Here is a 20,978-nt window from a genome sequence, read left to right as displayed (position 1 = left end):
GGTAAGATTATTTTGCAGAGGACTAGGAAAAACTCAAGGAGCCCTAATTTAAAGAGTAAAGAGAAATAGAATTATAGAAATTGGTAAATTCATTGGCCACAACATATCAAAACATTTCTTCCTTCCTAGCAGTAAGACCTAAAAAGCCTTCCATTCGCAACAGAAACAAGCATACAAATCGGGAATAAAGGTACAGGACTTATATGGAGATCAATAAAAAATTAGAATACATAAATAGATCCCATTATTTAATACTTTATTTTTTTTTAATTTTTTTTTAAACGTTTATTTATTTTTGGGACAGAGAGAGACAGAGCATGAACGGGGGAGGGGCAGAGAGAGAGGGAGACACAGAATCGGAAACAGGCTCCAGGCTCCGAGCCATCAGCCCAGAGCCCGACGCGGGGCTCGAACTCACGGACCGCGAGATCGTGACCTGGCTGAAGTCGGACGCTTAACCGACTGCACCACCCAGGCGCCCCCCATTATTTAATACTTTAATAACAAGGACATATTTCAGTTTTGTGGTAGAAATGGACGGATTATTTAATAAATGGTGTTAGGATAACTGGTCATTATCTGGAAGAATGTAAACTCAATTCTATCTTGAACAACATAAAATTCTAGATGGATTAGAGACTAAATATTTTTTAAGAAAGAAAAATTCTTTGAAGAAAACCTAGGCTGCTGAATGAATAATGGTGGGGTAGGGTTCAGTCTCTTAACCAAAATGGAAATCTAGAAGCTACAAAAGAAAAAGATACACTTCTAACTAAAACATTTAATATTCCAGATTTTATATACAGATCTCCTTTTATAGAATACATATAAATGGAAAACACATCATAAACAAAATATGGGAAACAATGCCAGAATTAGAAAACTATCTGCAACACAGGTGATAAGAAGGTTCCTGTCTCTCCTATATAAAAAAACAGAATGGGGCAAGAGACACAAACTGCCCGATGAAAAAAAGTGAGCAAAGGGACAAGTAGACATTCTCTGAAAAGCGTATTCAAATGACTAATAAACCTAAAGGAAGGATGCACTAGTGACTATAATAATGCAAACAAAAGGACAATGTGAAATAATTTTATACCCGTTAGACTGGCAGAAATTGTGACCACACCTTGACAGCTGGAATGGATGAGGGGAGCTATTTTCAGGATAGGTCAGCACCAACCCAGACATCAAATACACTCTAATCTAGCAATTTCGGTGTTGGAACTCTGTTGCACCAGGGTCAGTAGTGGTAAATGGAAACCGTGTCAAAGCTTATAAATAGGAAACGGGTGAATAGTGTATGTTACGTGAAGGACCTTTAAAAAAAAGGTTTGACTAAAGGGGATTTTTGAGAAGTTTTGGTAAAAAAGTTGCAACGTATATAATAACACTGTTTTGTAAATAACCCTGGCGGAAGACCAAAATGAACAGTCATGCCTGTGGAGGACGGGTGCTTGTAAAAGAGTTCAAAGGAAGCACAAACCAATTTGAGGGAGGAACGCAAATGTGGAGCGCCTGTTTGGCCGACTACGGGATAGTGGGAGCCCAGCAAGCCAGTGCAAAAAGGAAAAAGATCATCTGAAAAACAGAAGAATTCGTATGGGCACGCGTAAAAAGAAGTCTTTACGGAGCTGTGCTAAGTAGTAACCCTGGCTCATGCTGTTTTCTCCTCGGATGTGAAAGGCGGGATTAACATCTGAATCCCAGAATTAACTTAGAAAAACCTTTACAAAGGGGCAATTCTGCGAAAGTGTTCACTACTTACTATGGTATATAGCACCGCCAGAATGGAACAACCCTGCGCGCAGGGAAACACCATGTAGTTAGGCTACAGAGTGGCTTTTCCAAAATCCAGCCAGGGCAGCTTCGTTTCCTAGATACAGACAAGCCCGATGAGGGCTTTTGGGCTTATGGCTCTCAAATTCCATTGCAGCCAAGCCCCTTGGTCGTGACCTCGGCCAGAAACTCGCCCGCAGCTCGCCCCACGCTCAAGCGCCCGCAAGACCGACCTGCGCTTCCAGAGCTCGGGCGTCTCGGCGCCGCGGGAGGCGTGCAAGGCCTACCTGGCGGGGCTCCTAGGGCTCCTCGAGGACACCGGCCTGCGCGCCATCCACGCCAGGGCGTCTCCGTCCTGCCGGAGGACGTCCAGCTGGCGTGCCGCGGGTGCGGAGGGCGTGGCCAAGCCCTAGGTTGCACCGATTGCCCGGAAAGGCCTTCTCCAGGGAACCAATTTTGGAAAAGGCCGCTTTCGCACTATTGTCCACACCACGTCCCTGCTTTGAACTCAACCAGGAAAACCGAGTAGTCGTGGCACACGCTTCCAACCCTGACCACGGCGGGGCTGTCACACCCCAGGCAGTTCACGTGGATGACGGACTAGCTTGGGGGTGTGGAACTTGGTGGCAGGGACGCCAAGTTCCCCACGTACTTCTGGTGCTGCGCGGGAACCTCGGGTAAAACGAAGTACTAGGGAAGGGGCTCTCAAACCTCCCCACTTGAATCCCCTTCAAGCCCCAGAACCCTAGTCTCAAGTACAAGGGCCTAGCTCCCCATAACGAGAACTCCACTGTAAGGGACTGAGCGCGGGGCAGAAGTTGGCAGAGACCCTGGCAAGAAGGCAGAAATTCCGCGTAGAAGCCCAAGGGCACACGTACTAAAGCTCTTTCCCCGGAGTAGGTTGGTGGCTCTTAAAAGAGCCGTTGGGTTATTGGAAGAAGCTTCCAACTGGAACGTTTACTTCTTCTTGGGCGCTGCTTTTTTGGGCTTGGCAGCGGTCTTTGGCTTGGTCACCTTCGCCTTGGCCGCTTTGGGCTTCACAGCCTTGGCTTTGGCAGGGCTCTTGGCTACTTTCTTAGGCTTCACGACCTTGGGCTTCTTGGGACTCTTGGAGGGCTTCTTGGTTACAGCAGGCTTCTTGGCCTTTTTCGGGGTCTTGACGGCTTTTTTAACAGCCGCCGTGACCTTTTTGGGCTTCTTAGAGGCGCCCGTCACCTTGGCTTTCGCCACCTTTGTGGGGTTGGCCTTGGCCTCCCCAGGGGAGGCCTTCTTGTTGAGCTTGAAGGAGCCCGAGGCTCCGGTGCCCTTGGTCTGCACCAGGGTGCCCTTGCTCACCAGGCTCTTGAGGCCCAGCTTGATGCGGCTGTTGTTCTTCTCCACGTCGTAGCCGGCGGCCGCCAGCGCCTTCTTGAGCGCGGCCAGGGACACGCCGCTGCGCTCCTTGGAGGAAGACACGGCTTGCACGATCAGCTCGGACACAGAAGGGCCCGCGGGCTTCTTCTTGGCGGCGGCGGCTTTCGCGGGTCGCTTGGCCTTCTTGCCCGGCGCGGGCTTCTCGGGGGGAGTGGAGGCGGCCGGCGCGGGCGGCGCGGTCTCGGACATGCTGCGAGGGAGGCGGGCAGAGGCAACTGCAGGGACCTGACGGGACAGGAAGACGCCGAGGACGGCGGCGCCGCGTATTTATAGGGCGGGGCCGCGCTGTGATTGGTGCTCGCTCCGCTCGCCTCTCGCCTCGGAGCGCCGCCTCTCCGCCGGGTCCCTCTAGCCAGCCGCGCGCGCGGGCGCGCGCGGGCCCCAGGCCGCCACCCCGGCCGCTTCGGGCACGGAAACTCGGGGCGGGGAGGGGCCGGGCTCTGCGGCCCCCGGACCTCAGCGCGGACCGCAAAACCGGCCTCATCTCGGGGGGCGGAGGGAGAGCTGTTTGTAAACGGAGCCCTCAAACAGGAATCCAAGGAGCTTCAGCTGGGTGTTGTCAGGAGCGCCTGTTTCTAATTAGTAAACGTGAAAGGTGGCGTCTTGCGTGGCGGGAGGGAGAGAGGAAAGCGGGGTGTGCTTGGGTTGGGGGTGTGTGTGTGGATGGGTGGAGGCCTCGTCTTGCAGGTTCGGGACCAGCTCTCATCAGTGCCGTGGCCTTGCCGGCAACGCCGAAGACTGATACGCCTGCACCGGGCCTTTTGTGAATTTCGGTCAGAGGAGTGTCGTGGGAAACATCAGAACTCACGCGGCAGTTAACACGCAAGCTGCACGTGCAGAAAACAATATACAAGTGTGATTGCACCTTATTTTTACAATCCAATGCGCTGCACGAATTCCCGATGCCTTTTCATCCTTCCCACGTAACCCCAACCAGCGGCTGTTCCCCTTTACCTATCACCTGTTCCCTGTCAGTATGTCGCATTCACCAAAGACTACTGAAGCTCAAAACCAGACAAGGGAGGGGCATCAAATAAGCGCCGGGAGGACTGTGGGGGCTTAGGGTTCCTTGTGTGAAGGCGAGAGGACACAACTGCTTAGAGCGATCTTCCTTTCGCTTCCTTGTGGCTGTAAGGAGCATTGAAAAGTATCAACACCGCTAAAGCGATTTCACATCGTGCAGAAACATGAAAGAACAAAATGTCTCTCACGAGAGACTCTGGGCAGTCGCCTGGCGGCCGGGAGAAGACAGTGGCGTCTCATTCCCGCGCTGCGCGGCAGAGGTTCTCAAACAAGTCCGCGCGGGCCTGGGTAACCCGAGCCTCCCTGCTTCCCGCCAACCACAGAGGGGCTGGTTGCCAGCTTACCGCCAATAATGTGATGTTCCCACGTCCATCTTCCCTACCGTTCTCAACCGTGTCCCATTTTCCAGGGTCCAGGTTTTCAAAACTCAACACGTAATTTCTAACAATTTGGAAGGGAACGATCTGAAGCTAAGCCTTTGAAGGATAGTCGATGACACTAACAGGTACACAACCTTTCTCCAAGAACGGAAGGTTTCGTAAGTGAAACAGTTTTTGAAAATCAAGCTTTTCTTAGTATAATAAGTGAGGAATCTAATTAACCGCAGGTGTTTAAAAGAAAATGCTGGATTCAGGAATTTAAGCAAAGGTTCCCGACTCCTGTGTAGCCATTGGATTCAAATAAAATAGCGAATTTTCCACCCAAATGAAGATGCTAAATTTCTTAATGGCTGATCAGTATAAAAGACTCAACCAATCAAACGGTAGAATCTGGTATGCCTACTCTTAGTACAAATCTGTCACATCTGATGCTTTTAAGCTTGGAAGAATTTTAAAAACTGTAAGGTTAGGCCTTGGCAGTGGTAAATTTGTCCTTGTGGCTCTGATTTCCACTTGATCGGAACGAGGACACGCCTCCTCCTCAAGGCTCAGAGGTTGGTACTGGAGAGTTTCGGAACGAGGACACGCCTCCTCCTCAAGGCTCAGAGGTTGGTACTGGAGAGTTTAGTCAGTGCTATTTTACACCTGGCAAAATGCACTCTAGGCTTTAGAAGATATAAGGTATACGAGACACGTAAGAATGCTCCACGTTTAGAAGTCAGCTTTCACATTTAACAAATAGATTCCTGATTACAGGAAAATTTCTGTAAAACGCTAGCGTAATTTGATTATGATTGAAATTGTCTTGTCGGATTCAAAGGAGTTCCTCAACTTAAGCATTACAAAAGAATCACATTTTTGAAAAAGATTTCAGAAATTTGTAACCTGATATCGGTTATTGAGCAGGGACTATGAAGAGTACGTTATTGCGGACAATATTTCTCAATTTTTCCTCCCGAAGGACTAAAGAAATATAGAGCTTTGAAGCAATACCAATGAAGTCCATGTCTAGTTTTTTGAAAGCTAAGGTTCAAAGCATTGCATTCAGACTGAAAGTCGGAAGTGGAAGAAACAAAACCTTGGAAAGAGCTGAGGATAACGTGATAGCCAATGAAATTGTGCAGTTGTTGGAAAATTCAGAGATAGACCAATCAGAGCCTGTAGCCTTGTAGTTAAGCATTTCTCTCATCCAATCACTACACCCTATGTACTATAAATACGGGCAAGTCTGCCCTACATGTTTGTGCTGGCGTGGTATGTCTTTGTAGATCGTTTTTGTCATGGCTCGCACGAAGCAGACGGCGCGCAAGTCGACGGGCGGCAAGGCCCCGCGCAAGCAGCTGGCCACCAAGGCGGCCCGCAAGAGCGCGCCGGCCACCGGCGGCGTCAAGAAGCCGCACCGCTACCGGCCCGGCACGGTGGCCCTGCGCGAGATCCGCCGCTACCAGAAGTCCACCGAGCTGCTCATCCGCAAGCTGCCGTTCCAGCGGCTGGTGCGCGAGATCGCGCAGGACTTCAAGACCGACCTGCGCTTCCAGAGCTCGGCCGTGATGGCGCTGCAGGAGGCGTGCGAGGCCTACCTGGTGGGGCTCTTCGAGGACACCAACCTGTGCGCCATCCACGCCAAGCGCGTCACCATCATGCCCAAGGACATCCAGCTGGCGCGCCGCATCCGCGGCGAGAGAGCTTAACGCTGCCGGTTCTTTATTTTGAAACTCAAACCAAAGGCTCTTTTCAGAGCCACCCACCTTTTCAAGTAAAGTAGCTGTACAAATCTAGGACCACATTTAATAGAACCAGCCCTGCACCTAGAGGTGAAAAGCTAGGGGTCGACGATAATTTGACGGGTTACAGGTAAATTTTGTCTAGACATTTAGTGTATTTGCGAACAAAGCTGGCCCTTTAAAAGGTTAGGTCCTAAGCCGGTTGGCGTTTTAAGAGGAACCCTAAAGGATTGGTCTTTGGAGAGGATTAAATATGGCTTATCGTGCATCAATTGTGGGACTGGAACAGTATAGTTTTACCAACTATAACCTGTAAAATAATTTTAAAAGCCTGGTTTTGTCATTGGCCAAACTACCCAATTTACATTTATTTGATCTTGGTATTTTTGCCATTACTGAAATTTACTGTGAAAGTCTGCCTTTAAGTATTCTCTGCCAGATTATTTTTGGAATCAACATGAATTTACTATAAACGCAGTTCTTTAAAACAATGTAGCCCAGTTAACTGGTCAAACTGGGTTCTGACCCACCCCCCTCCCGCCCCTAGTTCCTGGGGCTTGGAGGAGGGGTTAAGGGAGGGGACTGTTGCGTCACATTTCCCGCCTGCGCGCTTTCCATTCTCCGTATCTGCAAGGGGGCGGGGGACGTAGTTATATAAAGATCGGCTCTCCGCTTCTTTGTCACTTACTCTTGGTTTGCTTTCCTGAAAGCCATGTCTGGCCGAGGCAAAGGCGGGAAGGGCCTGGGCAAGGGGGGCGCCAAGCGCCACCGCAAGGTGCTGCGCGACAACATCCAGGGCATCACCAAGCCCGCCATCCGGCGGCTGGCCCGGCGCGGCGGCGTCAAGCGCATCTCCGGCCTCATCTACGAGGAGACCCGCGGGGTGCTCAAGGTGTTCCTGGAGAACGTGATCCGGGACGCCGTCACCTACACGGAGCACGCCAAGCGCAAGACGGTCACGGCCATGGACGTGGTGTACGCGCTCAAGCGCCAGGGCCGCACCCTCTACGGCTTCGGGGGCTAACTTGCCGGGTTTCGCCACCAGAACGTTTCATTTCTCAACCAAAGGCCCTTTTCAGGGCCACCCAACTGTTCAAAAAAAGGGCTGTCCCAAACGAACAGGGCACTTGAGCCTATCAGCTCCGTACTCTACTTAGAATCCACAATATTGAGACCGAAACCCAGAAGGTTGTGGGATTTTGAAAGGAAAGCTTCAGTTCGATAGTCGTATGTGCCAAGGTAACTACCTTAGCTCAATGGTTTATTTTACCCGCTCCTCTGTTCCCATTCACCGCATAAGAGCAGGGGAGTAGTGCTATTCCAACTCAAAAGTGAGGGGTAACCAAAGCAGGGTAAGGAACTTGACAAGGGATTCCAGGAACAAAGAGGAACATTATCCAATCAGCAAGTCCCATCCGTGGTTGTCAACCAATCAGAACTGATGATCTCATGCGCTTCCCCCCAGAGGCGAGCCGGATTGGGGGATGGGAAGGCTGACCAGAGAGGCCAAAGCCCCGATTTAGGAATTTTAAAAATGTCTTTTTGCGGATTATGAGATAGACCCTGTCTATCAGGCCCTCTATCAGGTCCCAAGAAGAGTACTGAAGTTTTTACAGCTAATAGAGCGATTTGTCTAAAATACATACATACATACATACATACATAACATACATACATACATACAAGAAAAACCTGGAAATGGTGGGCAGGGGAGGAAACCAGATTCAGACTGCCAGAAAACCCAGAGAGCACTGGATTCGGGGGAAAGTAAAATCTGGCTAATGGGGGAAAGTGCCTCATTCACTGTCAGCACAGCCCTCCGCAGTTAGCCATGCTTTTTTTTTTTTTTTCCTTCCTTCCCAGAGAAATGGAAATTAGGGTGATGGAAATGTACATTAGATAGTGGGGATGGATGTACAATTAAGTAGATATACTAAAATACATTGGATTGTACACTTCAAGTGTGTGTCGGGGGGGGGGGATATGGTATATACACTATATCTCAAAATCTAGAGAGCAGGCGTGAGACCGTGTGCTGACTGCAGCCACCGTGTGTTAGCTTTAGCCAATGTCTCCTAGATTTTTAGGTCTCCTTTTCCACCTAATAATTGTCCTCCAAGATTTCTCCGGGAATGATAAAAGTACCTAGCCTGGCTTAATTTAAATTGACAATGGGGAGGATTCAGAGCTGTGTCCTGGACCCTCAGAGGACCAAAATGGGCATGGTTGGGAGAGTGGTCACTTTATTTCCTTAGCTGGTGTTCCTTCAAGAGATATTTGTTGACCTCATGTGACTGCCTGATACTGCTGTAGGCAGTGGGTAAATCAGACAGAATTCTCTGTCCTGGATCTGGAGTATATTAGAGAGGTGTGTGGATGCAGATTTTTCCATACGGGAGGGGAGGTGCGGTGGCTATAACAACAGACATGCCTGGCTTCTGTTACGGTTGGCCTAGCTTATTCACAGCCTTACAGACAGCACCATACCCATTTGTCGCACTCACTGGCCTGAGTGAAAGCCACTGAGCCTTCCTCCGTCCTAACACTCGTGAAGGCCTTGTTCAGAACAAAGATACTGCTGCTGCCCGATTTCCCACTCTGCACCATTCCTCAGATCTAGGTAAGTCAAGGAAGAGTAGAAGGAGAATCCATCGTGGCGGCACTCTGGTGAGCCTAGGGTCTTGTGTAGAAAATTCACGCATGCATTCGTTCAACTGATGGGGTACAGGGCATGCTATTCCCTGATACGCCGCCTTGGCACATTAAATATGTTCAACTCAAGGAACTTGAGCGGCAGAAGCAGGAATATCACCCCGACACCTCCTCACCGCTTGTAACCCCCACTTCTCTCTTTTTCCCTGAAAGCAGAAGATAAATCTCTTCTATGAAAAGTACCCTCCTATACCAGGAGGAAGACAAACATCCTTATCACTGGAGATGTGGAATTCAGAGTCGAGAAGTCTGTATGAACAAACCTTGTTACTTCTTTACTCCTAGCCCAAAAGCACTTTCTCTGTTCTTTAGAAACGTATTGTCTAAAAAGATATAAAAGCTTCCTGCTCTGATCACTTCCTTGAATCTCAGATCTTTGTGGGGGCTCCTGTACATCTGTATATAATTAAATTTGTTTTTCTCCTGTTAATATGTCTTTTTTGTTGCAGGGAGGTCCCAGTCAAGAATTTAGAAGAGCAGAAGGAAAAATGTTTTTCCTCTCCCTCCACAACAAACCTTCATACCTGTTAGCTCTCAGCCCTGTTCTAGGACCTAGGGAACATCTCAGGGACAAAACAAAGCCCCTGCTGTCACAGGATTATATTCTACTTGAGGAAGACAGGACCACAAACAAAATAAATAATAGCGATACGGGTGGGGATACATATGCTATTTTAAAGAATGAGTAGAGGGGGTATTCGTTCACATAGGGTGGTCAGGAAAGTTCTCTTTTCATAAGAGAGCATTTGAGCAGAGGCCTGAATGAAGTCTGCAGCCATGCAGCATGTCACTCTATGTCCAGTGACAGCAGAACATGCCACACAAACTATGCGCCTGACATCAAGATTAAAGGCACCGGGAAAACAAACAGGTGCGAGAAAAGCACTCTGACCTCTCCTTTCTCTTCCTGAAAGCAGGAGAGAAAATCCCCATATGGAAGATGTCATCCCTCTACCAGGAGGAAAGTCATATTTTTGCCACGTTGGATCATCAAAGCTGGGAGAACTCTGTACAAACCTTGTAAACTAACGCTTATCTTCCTAGTTACTTTCCCACAATTAACTGCCCGGCCCCCAGCCCCCTTGCCTTGTCCTGTTTTCACAGTTTACTCTTCTTTGTCCAGCTCGGTACATAAGTGTTCAAGTCCAATTGCTTCTTTGGGTGTTCATTTCCTTAGGAGGGCACCTTTGTCCCGGAAAACACATTGGTGTACCTCAATGACTATAGATAAAAATATATACGTATTCATGTAAATATAAATGAATTGTATGCTCTTTTCCCATGAACCTGTTTTATGTCGATTTAATTCTTAGGCCTGCTAAAACCCCTAAGAAAGCAGAGGTAAAATTTTATCTCTCCTACACCAGAAGATACTTCTAGGAAGAAAGAAAAATCAGGACAAAGTCTCTGAGCCTGGAACATGCTTGCTCCACTCCACAAGCAGCAAGAAGACCAGTGAGGACAAAGAAATGGGAGAGTGAGTGAGGTGAGAGGGTGGCCGAGGGCCAGATCACGTAAAGCCATTTTAGGTAGCGTGACAAACTCATCCTGTTTGCTTGGGACTTTCCCCAAGGTTGAGCACTGAAAGCTCCATATCCCAGAAACCCCTCCAACTCAGGCAAGCTGGACTTATTGGCTACTGTGCTTGTAGGCTGTGACAAAGACACTGGCTTTTATTATGAAGAAGGAACACCGCTGGAATGTTCTGGGCAGATGGCGGACACGACATCTTTTGAAAGGATCGCTCCTTCTGTGTGGCTGAGAAAAAAACTAGCCATCAGAAGTGGAAACAGAAAGACTAGTTAGGACTCATTACGGTCATCTGGAAAAAAGGTGATTGTGGCTTGTCCAGGAGTAGAAGCAGAGGATGTCGGGAAAGGTGCTCTGATTGATTTGGAAGATAGAGCTGACTGGGTTGGATGAAAGTGATGAGAAAGAGCTCAGACAGGACCGCATGTTTTCTGGGCTGAGCCCCCGGAAGAATGGAGTTCCATCTACTGAGGTGGGGAATACTGAAGGAGGAACAGATTTGGGGTTTATGCGTTAAGATACCTAATGTGGACAAGTTTGAGATGTCCATTAGATATTCAAGTAGATATATCAGATATACAGGTGGATATGCGACAAGCTTCATTATGAAGCTCGAAGTGGGTGGAAGGAAACTGATAAAATTTTAGAGGTGATTAAGGCCACCCTGCTAAAACCCAGTAGGATTGAGAGAGAAGCTGACACTCTCACAGCCTTTAAGTGTCACTACAACCTGGCGGGACACTCAGAGCTAGGCCATGGAGTTCTCCTGTTGAGCAGCAACTATTTCACAGAACACAGAGCAAATCAATAGTGAGACAAAGAACAGAGAAGGGGCCAAGAAATGAGCCAAAATGCACTCCAGGTTGCTTTATCCTTTAGTAGGTCTCCATAGCAGCCCATTTATGACGGACTGTGTGTATCCCCTGCAAATTTGTATGTTGAAATGTTAACCCCCAATATGATGGTATTAAGAGATCGGGCGCTTGGGTAGTGATCAGGCCATGACGGTGGAGCACTCATGAATGGAATTAGTGCCTTTTATATAATAAGAGATCCCAGAAAGCTCTTTGGTCCTTCCCTCTGCCATCTGCAGACACAGTAAGATAGGTCTATGAACCAGGAAATGGGTTCTCACCAGACACCAAATCTTATCTGAATCTTCCAGGACCTTGATCTTGAACTCCCAGCCTCCAGAACTGTGAGAAATCTATTCGTTGTTAGCCACAGAGTCTATGGTATTTTTGTTATAGCAGCCTGCACTCAGACCACCACCACTTCAAGGATATCCAATCCCTTCTTTTTAATTTTTAATTTTTTTTTTTTTTTTTTTTTTTTTTTTTGAGACAGAGAGAGACAGAGCATGAACGGGGTAGGGTCAGAGAGAGAGGGAGAAGTATCCGAAGCAGGCTCCAGGCTCTGAGCTGTCAGAACCGAGCCGGACGCGGGGCTCCAACTCACACACCGTAAGATCGTGACCTGAGCCAAAGTTGGATGCTCAACTAATTGAGCCACCCAGGCGCCCCAATCCCTTCTGATGACAATTTATATTTCCACTCATTTACCATTACAACGTACAGTAATAAATGGTGTTGAAAGTCTTGATCTCATTGTCTTACCATTGACAGGCGGGAGTTTCCCAAATTTTTCTCTAAACCAGACCTCTCACTTGGAACTCAAGAATCTTCCAATTGCCTATTCAAGTATCTTCTTGTGTCAGAGAGACATGTTAGCAGAGTAACCAGCCAGCAGAGTTTTAAGCAAATGTCAATATATTTCTTAAGCATTAAATCAATGCTGACTATTCCGTTGTGATTTACCAATTGGAGGACATAACTTCAAAACTTTTTATAACCATGCTTGAAACGTTCATTACAATAAAACCTTACATTTTTAAAAATATTTACTCATTTTTGAGAGACAGAGACAGAGCGCAAGCAGGGGTGGGGCAGAGAGGGAGACAGAACCCAAAGCAGGCTCCAGGCTCTGAGCTGTCAGCACAGAGCCCGACGCGGGGCTCGAACTGAAATCATGACCTGAGCAGAAGTCAGATACGTTTAACTGAGCCACCCAGGTGCCCCAACAACCTTAGAATTTATACAGGAGGCAGGAGGGAAATGAACCGGACAAAGGGAAGAAGGGGGGAAGGTCCAAGACAGTCACCAGAGCCAGTGACCTGAGGAGGGGGCTTTCTCCCTCAGCCCCTCGAATTTGCGCCCTGTTGGAGACCTCAAGGCTCCCAGTAGCCAGAGACCTGAATAAGAACAGACTCCCTTTAATCTAGTAAATGGTAATTTCCCCAAGCCAAAGGCTTAGCGAAGGCGCGCTGCCTGCGGACGCAAACGTGCAATGCCAAGGCATCTTAAGCTCAAAGACACCGTCTGCGGAAGGCTGTGGGCCGACCTCACCCTCACCGGCTCCAACCCCAGAGATAGAGGTGGCGGATGCCAGCGCGGGGGGGGGAAAGCCTGTGTCGTCCTCTGTCCGGGCATCGCTGGGGGCAATCACACGACAACGAGGAGACTTCTCGGGCCATCCCTGGCTTCCAGAGGCGGGAGCACGCTCTGGGAATTAGTGCGGATATTCACCGGAGCCTCCCCGGACCAACGCGTTCGACAGCGACTGAAGCACAGCCGCCGGCCAGGATGGCCTCTTGGGGGAAAGGGACGAGGGGGAGGCCGACTCCTTCCCCAGAAAGCCGTGGGCCGGGGACTTCAGACGCCTCCCCATTGGCTTTCCTCGGCCAGCCCCTGCTCCGGATTGGCCCGCGGCCTGCGCCTCGCACTGTGCTGCGAGCTGATTGGTGGAGACGTAGCAGGGAGAATGGAGTGTTGCTCAGTTTATGCGGAAGACGAAAGCCGAAGCCTTAGCAGGTAGGCCGGCTGAGCCTTCCCAACAGGAGCACAACTGGAAGAGTGGAAGAGGGAGACGGGTACAACTCTTTTGAGAGGAAGTGGGCGGCCCTGAAAAGGACCTTTATGCAGAAAAAATGGGGACGAAGACTTAACCCCCGAAGCCGTAGAGAGTGCGGCCCTGGCGCTTGAGCGCGTACACCACGTCCATGGCCGTGACCGTCTTGCGCTTGGCGTGCTCCGTGTAGGTGACGGCGTCCCGGATCACGTTCTCCAGGAACACCTTGAGCACCCCGCGGGTCTCCTCGTAGATGAGACCGGAGATGCGCTTGACGCCGCCGCGCCGGGCCAGCCGCCGGATGGCGGGCTTGGTGATGCCCTGGATGTTGTCGCGCAGCACCTTGCGGTGGCGCTTGGCGCCCCCTTTGCCCAGACCCTTCCCGCCTTTGCCCCGGCCTGACATTGCTACCTAAGCACTTTCTGTGAGTAAGTCACAGCGATGGCCCCACTCTCCCGACCGGCGTTATTATAAGCAGTTGTCGGACCTGATTGAGAACTGAACGCGCGGGCGGGAACCGAGGCTCCGCGACCGCACTCCGGGCTCCGCCCCTCTCTGGGCTGAGAGCCAAGGGCGGTGTGGGGGAGGGAACGGAGTGAGGAGTTTCACTTTTAAGCTCTAGATTTTTCTGAAACCGTTGATATTTGTATCTGAAATTATATCTTCCCGTGAGAATGTTCACAGGGGCCAATTTTTTTTTTTATAAGCAAGTGCTGTCCTTTCTCCTTCAGAAGGGGATGATTGGGAAGGGTACCCTAGGACGCCACCCCAAAATAGGAGTGGGGAGCTCAGACACACCTTCCCCAAACATGCCCCGTGCATGTGAACGGTACGGTATACGCCGCCCGCACATAGGCCTGTCTGACATAAGGGCTATTTCTGAGCAGTTTAGAGAAATACCAGACGCAGGAGAATCTCTAAAACCAGAGGAGAACTCACACTTTCTTAAGGGGAGTTTCACATTTATGAAGGAGATCTCAATCTGTGTCTCCCTCTCTGTGCCAGAAAGAGAAGGACGACTAGATGAGCACGGAAACTTGTCCATGGAGGAAGCCCGGCCTTGATTCTGCAGAACAACCTTGCGTTGTTTGCCATCCTTTTCCTGGGAGCCCATAACCGGCTCCCTGTGCACGCCCCTCCCGCACGACATCTTTTGTCTTTAGTGGAAGATGATATGTAAGGGGGTGGCTTGGGCCTTTTCAGGTGTTCTCAGTTTTTCAGAGTCTCTCTTTCCCATGTATACCTGAGGTATATATATCATTAAACCTCTGTTTTTCTGTCCTTAATCTGCCTTTTATGGGAGGGTCTAGGCCAGAAACTCAAAAGGGCAGGGGAAGTCATTTTTCCTCTATGACAGCGGTGTGACCTTGTAAAGTTGCCCTTCATTTTCTTTATCTGTTAAGGTGGAGCGATGATAGTACTCAGGGAACTTTTGTAAAGATTGAAATTACCTAGGGGCGCCTGGGTGGCGCAGTCGGTTAAGCGTCCGACTTCAGCCAGGTCACGATCTCGCGGTCCGTGAGTTCGAGCCCCGCATCAGGCTCTGGGCTGATGGCTCGGAGCCTGGAGCCTGTTTCCGATTCTGTGTCTCCCTCTCTCTCTGCCCCTCCCCCGTTCATGCTCTGTCTCTCTCTGTCCCAAAAATAAATAAAAACGTTGAAAAAAAAATTAAAAAAAAGATTGAAATTACCTAACGTAAGCAGAAGGCTAGAACAGAGATTGGCGCAAAGACATAAATATGGCTGGTTTTTTGTTGGTATTGTTGCTTAAAGAGCCTGTCCGGATTTAGGATGTTGCCCTGAGCCTTCACTTTCAGGCTTTTACTCGTGACACAATATGGGCAACACAGATACGTATATAATAGCGAAGGTTTGTTGTTTTTTTTTTTTTTTTTTTTTAATCACAACATTTAATAAAGTACAAGACATTGATAGATTCTGGGTTTTTTGGTTTTGTTTTCTTTTCAATTGAAGTATAGTGACTTACAATAGTATACTAGTGTATAACGTAGTGAATTGACAATTAGATACATTATGAAATGCTCATCATGATGTGTCACTACCATACAAAATTGTTACAATATGATCATATTCCCTATGCTGTGCTTTTCGTCCTTGTGACTTATTTATTGTATAACTGGATGTTTTTCCTTCTTAATCACCTTTACCTTCTTTGCCTCTTACCCCTCGCCCCTAAACTACCGATTTGTTCTCTATATTTATCTCTGTTTGCTGTTGTCGTCGATGCTGTTTTATAGACTCCACATGTAAGTGAAGTCATATGGTATTTGTCTTTCTCTGCCTGACTTATTTCATTTAGCCTAATACCCTCTAAGTCCATCCATGTTGTGAATACCAAGATTTCATTCTTTGTATGACTAATGTCCCATTTTATATACAAATGACCTTTGAACAATGCAGGGCTTGGGGGGCTGATTCTTGCACAGTTGAAAATCCAGATATAACTTGTGACCACCCCCCGCCCAAACTACCAATACCATACTGTTGATTAGAAGCCTTACTGATGACATAAAGTCTATTAATATGTATTTGGTATATGTATTATATATTGTATTCTTATTATAAAGTAAACCAGATAAAAGAAAGTGTTATTAAGAAAACATAAGGAAGAGAAAAACCTTTACAGTACTGTGTTGTATTTGTTATAAAACTCTGCAAATAAGTGGACACATGCATTTTGAATTCGTATTGTCAGCTCTATGTAAGACACTGTCTTTATTCAATCACCTAGTGACTGACAGGCTGTTTTTCTGTTCATACATGACATGTTAAATATGGTTGCCTGAGAATATCCCTAGGTGCCCTTTCCAAAGGGGCATTGACAAGTAATGTTCCTTCCTGGCTCTCCAGCAGCCGAATCTGGAGTACAATTCACATTTCTACACTGACTTCCCACTGCGGTGTTAAACCTCAGACACTCATGGATTAGTAAGTCACTTCTACTGGGATGACTGGAAGGGCTACTACTAAATCTTTAACTCTGAAAAATACACCCTGACCTTGGCCTCCTCCTCTCTTCTGAAAGTCTGTATAAACCAAAAGTTCGAGAGCCAGCAGCAGTAGCGGTGAATTTCAGCATGTGGTGTCGTATCACCATGGTGTCTGGGAAAGAAAAACCGTGTTTCATGGAGGACCTTCCAACAGCCATTTAAAAAATACAATCTGTATGTTAAACGCCTTTTTTTTCCCTCCAGCATGACCATAGTCACTCCGCTAATAGAAAGTAATAAATGCTTCATGCAGTGATATTAAAATGTGGGCACAGCTCCCCTTCCAATATATTCAGTAAATTTCTTTTTTTTTCCCCCCACACCTTAGCTCTTACTCCTAACATTTGTGGCCTACATCTGAGATGGGAGTTGATGCATCGACCTAAATCAGGTGGAAAACCATCAACAAAAAACAAGATTCACCTTGAATTGTGTGGTTTGCTTGGATTGCTTTACATTCCTGGATTTTGATAAAACAACTTTGACTTTACAAAATATTTGCAATATTTATGACTGAATTTCCTCCATTCTTTGATTTTAGAATACCCGCTTGTTTCATTTCCAAACTGGGCCGAGTCTATTCAATAAAGTCATGCCCAATGAAAAGGACATTTAGAGGGGAAAGTTTGAGTTTTTATTTCAATTTTCAAAGAAATGTTAGAGTATAAGGGAAAATCACACACAGCTCAGGAAAATTCATAGCATTTCTCCAATGCCACGTGTCCAAAAATCAACTTCTATGATCCCAGTAACTATGATACCCACTAAGGTGGGTAGTGTTCTTCCCTATTTTTCTGATGATGGAGAAATCAATTCGTGTCAGACGATACGGTAAGTGGTAACACTGGGATTTGAATGTGGGCAATCTGATATCTAAATGCTGCCCTGTGCTTCCAGTTTCCAGAGTACTCCTGCAGAAAGATTAACAACGTTATGGATTCTAAGATAGTGCTATCCTTATTCACCAGACACTGGGCAGTTTTTCTGTTGAGGAGCTCAAGTAAATGAAGACTTAGAACCAAATCCACATTCCTTGACTGGGAAAGGGATGGGGGAGGGCAGGGGCAGCCAATCTGAGCCACTGTCCCCTGGCCATCCCACCCTCAGACAGCAATGGGCACTTGTACCTTTTTAAAGCTATCCTTTCAGGTCCTGTGCCTTAAACACCCCTTTTCTAACAGATACATAACATATCGAGGAAAAAGCCAAACAATGTACATAAAAGCCAGCACAGCGATAAGAAGAACCAAGATATTTCGACTTCACCTGGGGCCCAGATGTGGGCTGGGGCAGGGGACAGACCCTGGCTCAAGCCAAGGGCATTATTGAGACCTTTTACATGGATAACAAAGGTCTCTGCCAGACAATTACATGTAGGAGAGCCTGGAAATTTAAATAAAAATACAACGCAATGACACACGCGAGTACACACACACGCACACACACACACACACACACACACACACAAATAGAAACATCCAACCTTATTACTTAGAAAAATGCAAATATTTTGTAAAGTCAAAGTTGTTTTATCAAAATCCAGGAATGTAAAGCAATCCAAGCAAACCACACAATTCAAGGTGAATCTTGTTTTTTGTTGGTTGTCCACCTGATTTAGGTCCATGCATCAACTCCCATCTCAGATGTAGCCCAGAAGTATTAGGGGTGAGAGCAAAGGTGTGGGGAAAACTGAAGCGAAGCCTTTGGAATTTGGAGCTGTCACTATTCAGTATTCTGTATTGCTCTGAAGTTTGTTGAGTTATGTATAGTGTAAACGCTATGATCTTCGAAGTGTTTCCAGATAGTTGGGGATGTAACCTAAAGCTCAAATTTCTTAGAGGCAAAATTAGGCACTTTCAAAGTGGGCAGTTCATGCCCGCGGCTACTGGTTCAAGGTCGTCCCCGTTTCAGTAAAGGCACACGATATAGTCTAGGAAAGTGGGTTGCCAGGATCGTATGCAGTCTGTCACATGGTTTTCGAAAACGGACCCTTTTGCGGGTAGAAGACCCATCAGAACAACCAGCTTTCAAGTAATGCTTAGTATGGCCATGGTCACCTAAACACCATCTATAAGGTTCACAGCCACTTTTGTTGACCTAATTGGGTGGCTCTGAAAAGAGCCTTTGGGTTTAAGGTCGGCGATCCTTGGTTAAGAACTTACGCCCTCTCGCCGCGGATGCGGCGCGCCAGCTGGATGTCCTTGGGCATGATGGTGACGCGCTTGGCGTGGATGGCGCACAGGTTGGTGTCCTCGAAGAGCCCCACCAGGTAGGCCTCGCACGCCTCCTGCAGCGCCATCACGGCCGAGCTCTGGAAGCGCAGGTCGGTCTTGAAGTCCTGCGCGATCTCGCGCACCAGCCGCTGGAACGGCAGCTTGCGGATGAGCAGCTCGGTGGACTTCTGGTAGCGGCGGATCTCGCGCAGGGCCACCGTGCCGGGCCGGTAGCGGTGCGGCTTCTTGACGCCGCCGGTGGCCGGCGCGCTCTTGCGGGCCGCCTTGGTGGCCAGCTGCTTGCGCGGGGCCTTGCCGCCCGTCGACTTGCGCGCCGTCTGCTTCGTGCGAGCCATCCCCCAAGTAGGCCGAGAGCGTCTTCACCGAAAGCGGTGAGAGGCACACAGCCCTCCTTCTTTTATACAGCCGGACCGCCAACCATTGGACCCAAGAGCATTCAAAAGTTCCCGCGCCCTCCTCGGATTGGTCCAGCTCCGTGCGGGGAGCCCGGATTAAGAGTTGCTTTCAGGTTGGTGAGTGAATCTTAAGCCCCGCCCTTAAATGTGGTTACTCTGACGTCATTTATTTACCCTTTCGTTCCTGTGTCCACTGTGAACAAAAATCTTGCACAGAAAGCTGCAGATATTTTAAAGTGTAAAGTAAGGTAATCATGCAAAGCCACATAGGGACTTCCAATGGATGTTTTGTTGTTTTCAGAGAGAAACCATCAAGATATTCTGCAGGTGTTTAGGTAAATACATGGGCTGCCTCTAAAATGAAATTCAGAATTTTCTTGGGCGTGGCACAAATATTGTGGAGAGTTAGTAAAATGGTCCTTGTTTGCAAGCATGAATTATCAAGGAACTAGGACTTAGCCTCACTGCTTCAGCAAACATGCCTTCACAAACTGGGATTTTAATGGATGTGTTCCATAAAATGAAGAATCTTAAGAATCTAGCGACTTTCACTATTTCCTTCTCCAAGCTACTGTCGTTGCGAAAAACTTTCAAACTTCATCTGTGGAATATAGCAATGCCCTTTTTTGCTGGACTAAAAATGCGCCCTACACGGTTAAACACGGTCAATGGGGTTAGCAACGTTTACACTATTTTCCCGTGTTGCTTTAGCCTCAAAACTGTGAAAGCATTTCTGTGGGGGCAAAGCCTTCCAGGGGTAATTGTGACATTTCACCTCCCATGTTTTTAAACGCTAATAGTTCAAAGCACAGCTCTTTCAAAGGAAACTGTGGGTGGCTCTTAAAAGAGCCTTTTTAAGTAGCTAAGCGGACTTTCTCTTGACCAGGAAAAAAGCCTGTGTAAAAAAAAGTCATCAGCTTATTTGCCCTTGGCCTTGTGGTGGCTCTCGGTCTTCTTGGGCAGCAGCACGGCCTGGATGTTGGGCAGGACGCCGCCCTGCGCGATGGTCACGCGGCCCAGGAGCTTGTTGAGCTCCTCGTCGTTGCGGATGGCCAGCTGCAGGTGGCGCGGGATGATGCGCGTCTTCTTGTTGTCGCGGGCCGCGTTGCCCGCCAGCTCCAGGATCTCGGCCGTCAGGTACTCCAGCACGGCCGCCAGGTACACCGGCGCGCCGGCCCCGACCCGCTCCGAGTAATTGCCCTTGCGGAGCAGGCGGTGCACGCGGCCAACCGGGAACTGCAGCCCGGCCCGCGACGAGCGCGTCTTGGCCTTGGCGCGAGCCTTGCCACCCTGCTTTCCACGTCCAGACATCACCAGCAGAGAAGGAAGCAAACGCCTTCAAAAGAAAACGCAAGCAGTATAGAGCTAGACTGAAAGCAAGAGAAGTATTTATACGAACGGCAGGTATGCTGAATACAAGTCTCCCATTGGCTCTTTTCAAGTAACCAATGAAAAAGCATACTCAGCATCCCTCATTTGCATAAAAGCCCTCCACCTAGCGGGAGGTTTTTGAATACTCCACTGTAATCTGGCGTGAAGAGCTTTTACGTTAGCACTAATAATTGAAACAATTTGATTTTCTGAACAATACGAATTTAAAATCCAATCCGAAGCAGGAATGAATGTCCTCATTGCTCTGTCTTTTGGCTGTTTTTCCTTTTCCAGGATTGTGACTGTTTCTGGAAAGGAATAAACAGAACAATTTCTAAAATAGTTTACATTTAAAAAGTACATCTGTGCCAGCAGTTGCGTGAAGTCTTTGGACCTCACAAAGTAACAGAAAGAAAGGAAACAAACAATTCTTTGTCAGAGTCCAAGCCTTAACAATGTCTGAACAATGAAAAGTGTCTGAACAATGAAAACTAAAGGCA

The 20,978-nt window shown here is 48.0% G+C and overlaps 5 protein-coding genes across 6 annotated transcripts; 1 reads left to right on the top strand and 4 right to left on the bottom strand.

Moving 5' to 3' along the window:
• Nucleotides 1–2,445: 2,445 nt before the first annotated feature.
• H1-1 (H1.1 linker histone, cluster member) lies at nucleotides 2,446–3,381 on the bottom strand. The gene has a single exon (XM_030314668.1). The coding sequence runs from the start codon at nucleotides 3,379–3,381 to the stop codon at nucleotides 2,737–2,739; it is 645 nt and encodes a 214-aa protein (XP_030170528.1). The 3' UTR covers nucleotides 2,446–2,736.
• A 2,475-nt stretch (nucleotides 3,382–5,856) lies between these two features.
• LOC115513493 (histone H3.1-like) lies at nucleotides 5,857–7,428 on the top strand. Its single transcript, XM_030314669.2, has 2 exons — nucleotides 5,857–6,202; nucleotides 7,014–7,428. The coding sequence occupies exons 1-2, from the start codon at nucleotides 5,876–5,878 to the stop codon at nucleotides 7,341–7,343; spliced, it is 657 nt and encodes a 218-aa protein (XP_030170529.1). The 5' UTR covers nucleotides 5,857–5,875; the 3' UTR covers nucleotides 7,344–7,428.
• Nucleotides 7,429–13,512: 6,084 nt separating this feature from the next.
• On the bottom strand, nucleotides 13,513–13,891 carry LOC115514834 (histone H4). Its single transcript, XM_030317024.1, has one exon. The coding sequence runs from the start codon at nucleotides 13,871–13,873 to the stop codon at nucleotides 13,562–13,564; it is 312 nt and encodes a 103-aa protein (XP_030172884.1). The 5' UTR covers nucleotides 13,874–13,891; the 3' UTR covers nucleotides 13,513–13,561.
• Nucleotides 13,892–18,024: 4,133 nt separating this feature from the next.
• On the bottom strand, nucleotides 18,025–19,069 carry LOC115514798 (histone H3.1). The gene has a single exon (XM_030316981.1). It carries the CDS (start codon nucleotides 19,045–19,047, stop codon nucleotides 18,637–18,639), a length of 411 nt encoding a protein of 136 aa, XP_030172841.1. The 5' UTR covers nucleotides 19,048–19,069; the 3' UTR covers nucleotides 18,025–18,636.
• Nucleotides 19,070–19,109: 40 nt separating this feature from the next.
• On the bottom strand, nucleotides 19,110–20,528 carry LOC115514801 (histone H2A type 1-B). 2 transcript variants are annotated; one of them, XM_030316987.1, is made up of 2 exons: nucleotides 20,338–20,418; nucleotides 19,110–20,232 (listed from the first exon to the last, which is right to left on the bottom strand). In XM_030316987.1, the coding sequence occupies exons 1-2, from the start codon at nucleotides 20,416–20,418 to the stop codon at nucleotides 20,026–20,028; spliced, it is 288 nt and encodes a 95-aa protein (XP_030172847.1). In that variant the 3' UTR covers nucleotides 19,110–20,025. The 2 variants fall into 2 exon arrangements, with proteins under 2 accessions (XP_030172847.1, XP_030172846.1); XM_030316986.1 differs by having other exon boundaries at nucleotides 19,110–20,528.
• Nucleotides 20,529–20,978: the final 450 nt, after the last annotated feature.

The sequence above is a fragment of the Lynx canadensis genome, chromosome B2, assembly GCF_007474595.2.
Source record: "Lynx canadensis isolate LIC74 chromosome B2, mLynCan4.pri.v2, whole genome shotgun sequence".
Classification (NCBI taxonomy): Eukaryota; Metazoa; Chordata; class Mammalia; order Carnivora; family Felidae; genus Lynx; species Lynx canadensis.
This window is presented reverse-complemented; position numbering and strand designations above follow the sequence as displayed.

Coding starts and splice junctions, on each gene's coding strand:
- LOC115514798 (XM_030316981.1), bottom strand. CDS start 19,047: ATGGCTCGCACGAAGCAGACGGCGCGCAAGTCGACGGGCGGCAAGGCC.
- LOC115513493 (XM_030314669.2), top strand. CDS start 5,876: ATGGCTCGCACGAAGCAGACGGCGCGCAAGTCGACGGGCGGCAAGGCC. Junction 6,203..7,013: donor GGCTCTTCGAGGACACCAAC/CTGTGCGCCATC, acceptor ACTTACTCTTGG/TTTGCTTTCCTGAAAGCCAT.
- H1-1 (XM_030314668.1), bottom strand. CDS start 3,381: ATGTCCGAGACCGCGCCGCCCGCGCCGGCCGCCTCCACTCCCCCCGAG.
- LOC115514801 (XM_030316986.1), bottom strand. CDS start 20,418: ATGTCTGGACGTGGAAAGCAGGGTGGCAAGGCTCGCGCCAAGGCCAAG.
- LOC115514834 (XM_030317024.1), bottom strand. CDS start 13,873: ATGTCAGGCCGGGGCAAAGGCGGGAAGGGTCTGGGCAAAGGGGGCGCC.